The sequence below is a fragment of the Gossypium hirsutum genome, chromosome A05 (genome assembly GCF_007990345.1).
Source record: "Gossypium hirsutum isolate 1008001.06 chromosome A05, Gossypium_hirsutum_v2.1, whole genome shotgun sequence".
Lineage (NCBI taxonomy): Eukaryota > Viridiplantae > Streptophyta > Magnoliopsida > Malvales > Malvaceae > Gossypium > Gossypium hirsutum.
In genome coordinates this window covers 20,163,195-20,172,265 of record NC_053428.1, presented here as the reverse complement: position 1 = coordinate 20,172,265, position 9,071 = coordinate 20,163,195, and the positions used below count along the sequence as shown (strand labels likewise).

At 34.5% G+C, this 9,071-nt stretch overlaps 1 protein-coding gene across 1 annotated transcript; it reads right to left on the bottom strand.

Annotated features, from left to right (window-relative positions):
• Positions 1-287: 287 nt before the first annotated feature.
• Positions 288-7,607, bottom strand: LOC107958099 (uncharacterized). The gene is made up of 16 exons (XM_016893773.2): positions 6,970-7,607; positions 5,968-6,368; positions 5,613-5,838; positions 5,265-5,510; positions 5,034-5,149; positions 4,580-4,678; positions 4,339-4,426; positions 3,984-4,213; positions 3,609-3,793; positions 3,160-3,359; positions 2,333-2,665; positions 2,140-2,241; positions 1,622-1,919; positions 1,089-1,237; positions 724-1,008; positions 288-642 (listed from the first exon to the last, which is right to left on the bottom strand). Exons 2-16 carry the CDS (start codon positions 6,264-6,266, stop codon positions 433-435), a joined length of 3,066 nt encoding a protein of 1,021 aa, XP_016749262.2. The 5' UTR covers positions 6,267-6,368; positions 6,970-7,607; the 3' UTR covers positions 288-432.
• Positions 7,608-9,071: the final 1,464 nt, after the last annotated feature.

The window sequence follows — 9,071 nt, the reverse complement described above, 5'->3', positions numbered from 1 at the left end:
GAAGATCTCATTTACAAATATATAAACCTTAATAAAATTAAATTTTCATTTTTAATTTTATTTACTTTAATTGAATGTTAAATTAATCCATTAATTGATTAGTAGAAAGATTAGTTTTTGATCTGATCCACCATAAATGGATTATAACTTCTAAAGAAACTTTAAAAAAAAAAAAACTCAAATTAAACCACCATCCCTCACTACAGCTATAATTCTTTTGGATAATTCTAATGAAAAACTCAACTATAAGCTTCCATTTAAAAATCCCTCAACTACAGAGCATGATATGGCTGTGAAAAACCACTATTAGCTGCATTAACATTTAACATTTGAATGATGTTAGTCCATCTAAACAACTATGACATTTGACGTATATACATTCCCTTCATTGCTGCCTATATTTAAGAAATTAGAATAATGTTACAACAAAGATCAGCGACTAACTGACCCATTACTTGATACAAAATCAGGTTTCTCATTTTGTCTTATAACAAAATGGTCAACCACCCTGACTGTATTCACTGGATCCTGTTGCCCTGCTGCTGCACTCCATTTGCTAGGGTATTTTCTCCTATGGCTCAACTGTTGTGGCTGCTTCTGCTCCATATCCCAATCAGGATCCAACATCCAGTCCCTTGGAACCTGCATCTCAAAGGGATTAATGTATACATTCAAACCATGAAGAAAAGGATCGTGGCCAGTGAATCACTCTAGGTTTCTTACCTTATCGACTGCAAGAGTGAAAACTTCAAGATCACCATCACGATTGATGTGGAATCGTGTGAATGACTTGTAATTAGCAATTCTGAGAGAAGAGAACGCCTCGTCAAAGTGTAGATGAAACCAGTTAATGCAGATATACAAGTAGCTTCCGAACACCAAAGAAACCACAGGGGTCGAGAAAACCCAGAAGTAAAGGAAGATTGAAGCATAATATATGACAGCACCCCCTCGGGACAGCGCCTGTATTCCATTCTTGCAAATATTGCTTCGGGTGACAGCCATAACCTGGTAATGTTTATAGCAATCCATCAATAGAGTTCAACTGGGACAAGGTATCTGTATTTCTTAGAGGAGACGGTTCTTACCTCTGGAACATCAAATGAGGACATGAGATACTTGATACATGCTGGATAGAGGCCAAATGTCCATTGCTCCATACGAGCACGAAGACCACTAGGATCTGGAAAATGCTCACTTTCGACTGAACGGTACCACTGATACAAAGAGTGATAACCTGAACACAGTAATAAGTTATCATTTCCACTAAAAGGATGACATCAAGGCAGTCATCCCCAGAGTTATTTTTAGTTGTACTTTTTTTTGCTGGGATATTGGATTTGCTTTTACTAGGAAACATAAGCTAATACATAAAGATTCAAAACATAGATACCACAGGAAAGTAAAAATCTAAAATTGGGCTGCATATTATTGAAATTTTGAACCTTGCTCAAAAACATTAAAGATGACAAGAAAATAATAGTCTAAGTATTCACTTTTTATGGAGTTTTGAACAAATTCAATTTGCTTGATGCATATTATAATGTAAAACATTAAACATGAGGTGGTCACAGCAGCAATATTAATGACAGCTTTGCAGAGAAGACAATTACAATCTCACCTGAAGTTGCCAGTAGTTTATGCCGTATGCATGTCTCCAGACCTAGTTCCATGAGTAGCATAAGAATAAGGGCCGCAGCTAGATGTGCAGATACATGAATAATTCCGATTATTGCACGTTTCTTCCGTGATACTTTGGAAGGAACAAATGCAATTGCCATGATCAGCAATAGCACCACGCCAGTCAGTGATACAAAAGAATGTTCCAGCACATATACAAAATTATCCCATACTGTGCCAAAGAAGCTCCCTAGATGACCAGAAAATGAATCACCTCGCAATATGTGATCAAGCTTACACTACAAAGTGAGGGAAACAGATCAGTCACTCAAGTAGCAGAGTTAGCCTACCTGACAAAGAGTCAAATAATATCATAAAACATGTACGCTTTCCAACTCAAAAATTAATAGAAAGATTAGGGGGATCATTGGAATTAGGCAAATTTTGGTCCAATGACAAGTGACATTAGGATAACCAATTCGTACTCAATCAATTCCAAAGAGTTTAAAAGAACTTTACCTGTGGAAACATAGAGAAAACCAATATAAAATATATGACGCCTCCAAAGAAATCAAACTGCCAGTTCTTCTTCCGGAACTTCAAGATATTTCCTAATGCAATCTGCATCAAATAACAACCCCAACAAGAGTAAGAACTCAGAGGAAACAAGGGAAATGGAACCAAAGGTGTATTAAAAGAAAAGGAAGAATACCCTGTTTGAATCATGAAAAGAAGGATATGCAGCTTTACACTCGTATGTCTTCCCATAAAATTTATTAAAACTACTGAACACATGAGTGGGGTGTAAAAAGGCCCCTCCACACCCATTTACAAGAAGATGGTGAACATGAACCGGCCCTTCTGATGGAACACATGAATGGCGCATATAATGATGCATGTCTCCAGCAATTCGAAGTTTGCACCTTCCCTTTAAGTAATCACATATAAGGTGAGAGACATTCTGTCCGGAATTTTCATTCCAATACCAATCAAGAAGCCACTGCGGTTCATGCGTCATAACAATCACAGTGTCATTTTCTCCAACCTGAAAAGGAAAATGGATGAATGGAATTATTCTCAACCAGCATAAAGTTCTGGACAGAAGTATAATAGATAAGCAGACAAAAAGCTAACCCTCAGAATAGCCAACTGTCTACGATCTAATAGGTTATATTTGTAACTGCTATATCATTTGGCAATTGTATCAGACTTCTTAAGGTATGCTTTAGTACAGAGGAACCAGAATTCGTGCACTATTCGATCTATACAAGGTCGATTACTATGCAGGTGAATCAAGGCCAGCAAGCTTTAGGCATCAAATGCAGGACACAACACCCAGGTAAAGAGTACCAGTGTTATTTAAATGTGAATTCTCAGGAATGCATTAATGAAAGACAAGAAATATGACATCATAAAAGAATAGACAAGTTTGGCATTAAGTTCCAAATATATCCCCTCCTTTCTAATCAAAGACAATTCAAAATGTAAGATTAGTAGAAGACATAACAGAAAATGACAGATCTTGGGAGTAAATGATACCTTGTTCTTTACTAATTCAGAAAAGAACTTGAACTGGTACACATCGATGTCATTATGTAGTGATAAATCGAGACCAAATACCCACCATCTTTTTGGGAGATGCAAAGCAAAATAACTTTTCTTTTGAGGCATAAACCACCCACCCAACCAGCTCTTGTGGCATATATACCTCATAAACGTATTAAGTCCATCAAACCAATCTGAAATTAATGTAAACTTTTGTTAAACGTAATATAATCTTTAAATAGAAACATAAGTATAGGACTTCTTCATTAACAAAAATAAGGTTTTATGAAGGAAACATGAGAAAAATTTCAGACAATGAGAAAATTAGAGCAATATATACTTGAAAATAGCAGTACATACTCTTTTGAACTTTGTGTCTCATGCGAAAAGAAAAAATAAATAAATCACTCATGATTAAATTGTGCCTCAAATGTAGGACCTACCATGATTTCCAGGAATGAGAAAACACTGAGGTCCATCGTATTCCTTGAGTTGAGATATCCCTTCTAGTAATTCAGGCTTGTTTACAGCAATATGTTCATGTTTGTACCAAGTTGGAGGCTGAAGAGCGTATTCGAAAGGAGAAAAGAGCCGCCTTTCATATGTGAATCCTGATGGATTAGGATACCTACACATCAACCACAACTTTTGAGTGCTAAACAATGAATATGAGAGTACTTTCGGCCAAATCATCAACCAAACATTCAAGAAGCTACAGAATAGGCTCTAGCTTCATCAATAACAAAACCATCAATATTAAAATCTTGATTTTCTCAACCCAAGCAACAAATTGTACCCAAGACATAGTATCAACTTACGCGAGATCTCCTCCAACAAGTAGCAGGTCCCCACGTGGCAGTGTAAGCACAGAATCCTCTTTAGAAAGCTGAATGGAAGGTTGAGCAAGCAGCCGAGCTACAGTATATGATGAGTTTCCACCATCACCAGTATCGGCCATGAAATCAAACCATAGATCTTCCTTTTCACTCAAATGATCATAGAAGAGATCATCTTGTTGAGCTCCTTCATGAACCCTGCTCATTGCAGCCTGACAAAGGCAGAAAGAAAGAGACAGAAAATCAATTCATGATGAAATATTTACAAAAAGAAATTTAATTAGAAAACAATACGAGAAGTACACTAATAATATAAAATCAAATTTTAGAACTATACCTGCATCATGCGCATATCAAACCGACCAACAAACAGAGTTACTGATACCAGGAGGTCAAAGGCAGTCTTAAACAAGTCAGCTGATGTTCTAAAAAATTAGAGATAAGCACCTTAAGGTCAAAAGATTGAAATATTATTGCTCCCACCCCATAAGAGAGTAAAAGAACATGAGAAATAAAAGGTAAAGGGCAAAGGATGAGAAATAAAAGGTAAAAGAACATGAGAAATAATGATCACTTACCCTGAATACCAAGGAACCATATCCAAGAAATCTGGTTTCATTTGATTCTTTTTAAGGTTCTCATATTCTTCAACAGACAAAGGATGAGTAAGGGCCCACCTGAATTTGATACAGGAAGTGCAGCAAGAGATCAGAATAAAGAGTAAGGATGAAGGCATCAAGAAGCAACAGTAACTCAATCCTATAAAAGATACAATCTTAGACCCAGAAACTGATGAAAGTCATCTACATGATGGATACTGTAGAAAATGGGAAATGATAATCAAAAGAATACATGCATACAGTGCCACTGCAATGAAATGACTCTCAACACTAGAATATAGAGCAAACTGAACAGTGGATGAATCTGAACCTCAATGCAAGAATCCCGAGAGAGATGCACTATAATTCTCATTCCAACAAGTAATAACAAATATTTCACAAATTTCGAGACAAGCTAAATGCCACTACTCACCCTGTTGACCGTTCCACTACATAATTGGCCATGTAAAGGCCAATAAATGTAGCCCAAAGTGAGAATATGGGAGAAATTTCATCAGATGAACCTGGACAGGAACCATTGCAAGCTAACTGCAAATGAGATGGTAAGAGAAAAGAATGTAGTAAGGATTTAAAAAACCAAAGCAAAATGTTCCCACAGTATGCTAGCAATGATATAGAACTTTGTAGTGGATTAGCAACTTACCTCACCATAAATGACCCACTTGGACAAAAGTGGATAATCACTAGCCAAGCCAACTGGAGCAAACCAAGATGAGCAGACCTGGTTTTTCAACTCACTCATGCGAACAAATTTTGCTAACCATGTGTTCCTCTCTTCTTTCTTCCAAAAGGAAAACCAATTAGAAGTTTTCCGTTCAAAAGGTCTGTCCCTTAACATAGCACGGTTACCACAATGACTATAGAATACACAGCAGGCTATACTAATAACCTACAAAGATCAAGTGAAAAATACTCATAAGGACCAGCACCTACATAAAAGCTAAAACCTTCATTGCAATAAGAAATCGTCAAGTTCATGTTCAACACTTACAGCACAATTCTGGAGAATGGTCAAGATTGCTGGCCTCCTTCCGGCCACACGAGAAACAAGACCAAGATACCATAGGCCAAGAAATATAATGTGGAAAACAATTAGAAAGAGAATCGAAGAGATGTATATTGACAAAAACAAAGACAAATTCATCCTCATATCCAGTCCCATTGACTGAAAACTAGGAAGATGATACAAAGCTGCAACTAAAATCCACGCTATGTACCTGCAAATTCAAGTTATATAAACACAAATAAGCCATGTCTTGCTCTTAGCTTCCTTCCGTATACCAAAAATTATTTAAAAAATACATAAATTCTCAATATGATTCAAGACATCAGATTAAAACACTCACCATCTACTGAAATTTGAATAGCTCGGTTTGATAGTCTTCCCTATAAATGGAGATGAAAAGAAATAAAAGAATCCAAGCAAACAGGCATACATAGACCACCATTTGATATTCTTATCCAACTTTTCTATCAAGGTATGCATGTTATCTGATGAAATAAAGAACAGACAACCCACAACTACAGCAATTATAGCATGCCGAGAGTGTTCATGCGGGTAAGGGTATGTATGAGTTAAAATCGTTCGAACCCTCTCCATTCTGAGGGTAGGTAATAATCCAGCTGAGTGCTTACCAGAACCCATTGCTCAAAAAAAAAAAAAAAAGGAATTAATTCTTTTGCTAGCTTATCCAATTTAACTTGATTCAATGTCTCAAAAATCCACCCCCTGAGGCCCAAATTTCACCTGCAGGAATAAATTGAAAAAGCAGCACAAGGATCAGCTCCAAGTTCCTAATAACAACACTGAATAGCCTTAAACTTAAATTAGTAATTTCAAATAAATTAGATTTAACTCAGCATTTTAAGCTTCCAAACAAATTAATAATCCAATGAGATCAAGTAAACATTTGCCATCTAGCTAAAATGATCTATTTATATTATAACTGTGATAAAACATAATCCAATGACGCATAAATCACGTTATTCTAACTGAACCCGTAAATTGCCACTGCATAAGGAATTTAACGTAAGCAGAAAATAAGCAATTGATAAAAACGTAGAACAACAATTAAATTTGTACTTGCCAATTATTTAGCTGTTTTTTTTCCCTCACCAATCAAACAGACCACTAGGGTTTTGCAACAAATTTATGCTAAAAAAGCGCCAAAAAAACCATAACCGCCATAGAACAGAAACTTCATCATTACAATACTTTAAAAAGTAACGAATTCACTAGACAGCTAGCAGAAAAATCAGGAAAATGTTTTTTTTTATAATTAAAAAACGCCTAAAACAAGCGCCGGCTTTGATAACTCAAAAAAAAAGGATCGAGAGAGAGGGTGTACCTGAATAGAGAAAGAGAAAGTCTGCATGTGGAACCAATAAAAAAGGAAAGCGGGTATAGATGGCTGCGAAGAATTTAAATATAAATTTTAAAAGGGGAAAAAAATGCTTCTCAGTATGGGCATATAGCAATAGCATATTCCGTTTCTCATCTCTTATTACTTGCAGAGGTTCCTTACTGTTTTCTTTTTCGTTTTTCTTAAGAAAAATATTAATTGACTTTAAAAGAAAAAAGGGCAAAAAAGACTCGGTCTAAAATTTTTTGAAGCCAGGCTTCAAGTGATTGAGGGCCGTTTGATTTGGTGACGACGGTGGAGTTTGCTTGAAGGTGAGGGAGAGTGATAATCGGACACGTGGATGGTGTGCTGGTGTGAGGTAAAAAGAGAGAGGATGAACCAGTGATGTCTAAATTAATCCAACGTATTTTCAAGAAAAAGAAAAAAAGAGAGAGTGTTAGGAGAATCCCTGCCCCTGATTTTGTTGGGATTCGGCAAACTAATTTCGGACATGGATGGATCGTTTGATTTGCTTCTGTTTTTCTGCCCGATTCCGAATCTGTGATTCTTTCGATTTTGATATGTAGGTGTTCATTGTTACCTCGCATTTTGTTCAAAAAATAAAAATAAAAATCTTGTCTAATATATGTTCGGTTTCATTGTTCTTTTTTATATGCTATATAATATTAAAGTATTAAATTTATATATTTTAATTATGTTAAATTTAAATGAACAAAATGAATTTATTGAGTCAAACAAATTAATTTCTTTCTTAAACAAGTTATTATAATCTTTACTTTTTTCTTTTTCCTTTTTTTCAGTTTCATTTCAATGTATATGTAATATTTTAATCAAATTAATTGATAATCCTATGGGAGGATTTAAATTTTGAAAACCAAAAACAAGCGCACACTTAAAAGAATAAATATGAAACATGCTTTAATTAAATAGTAATTATTAACATTGGGCTGCATGTTGATTTAAAAAAAATTAATTAATTAAAATAATATATATATATATATATCTTTCTCTCTCTTCTTGTTTCCCGGATTAGAAAGGATTATTTCCTTTTTGTTTAGTTTTTTTGGTACAAATATCCTCTCTCTCTCTTTTTTGTTAACTTAGCCAAAATACTTTTTTTTTGTTTATCATTTAATTTTATCTATATATAACAAGAAGAAAAAAAAATGCATGGGAACTATTTTTGAATATAAAACATGAATTAAGCAGATAGCAAGCGTAAGATTCCTACATTGTCACCTAATTTAGAAGTGTTTTATTAATACCGACCAAATAATAGCTGAATGTAACAATAGATATAAATTTGGAAGCCGTCACATGAGTGTCACGATGGTCGGATGTCTTTTTTTTTTTTATAATTTGACCTCATTTATCTCATGTACGTAATTTAATGCCACCACCAAGTTGCTTTCTACCAAATTCAGCTAACAATTAAATCCAACCCGACCACTTCAATCAATTTTATTTTATAATTTTTTTAATGGTAAATTTATTAATTCAAGGAAAATAATAATAACACTCCTAATAGATTATAAAGAACAAATTTGATCAACACAACAAAGGTTTTAACCTCAACATTAATAGAATTTTTAACACGTTGTAATTGGCTTTTTCACAACTCAAGCACGACATTTCTGGAGTGATTGCAAGTAGTTAATACGATAAGAAAATCAGCTTCGGATAGTCCAAAGCGACAACAAAAGAATCAAGCATTCACCAAACTAGAGAGGATGACAATAAAGCCATCCCTAAAATCACTTGCAAAAATAAACATGCTATAAGAGTAAATAAAAACTTCTAAAACTGAAGACTTATTTAACAATTAAAAAATAAACAAAAAAATATAAAACTTAAAGACAATACAAGTCCAAATCGATTCATGAAATCATTTATTATGCTGAAATACTCTCAAAACAGAAATAAATTAAAAAGTTGACGAAGAGTCACCCACATTTCTAAAAAAACTACTGGTGGCCAATGGAATTTTAGCGAACGATAGACATCGTTATCTGTCCATCACAACTTTTGAAGATAACAAAGATACACACAAAATAAATCTATAAACTGGAAAAAGAGAAGATATATGG

Bases quoted from the DNA above. Each gene is read 5' to 3' on its own strand.
- LOC107958099 (XM_016893773.2), bottom strand. From the start codon at position 6,266: ATGGGTTCTGGTAAGCACTCAGCTGGATTATTACCTACCCTCAGAATG. The intron at 3,794-3,983 runs GTAAGTTGATAC...GTTGATGTGTAG, and splicing joins CTTGTTGGAGGAGATCTCGC to GTATCCTAATCCATCAGGAT. The intron at 1,238-1,621 runs GTGAGATTGTAA...TACTGTGTTCAG, and splicing joins TAAACTACTGGCAACTTCAG to GTTATCACTCTTTGTATCAG.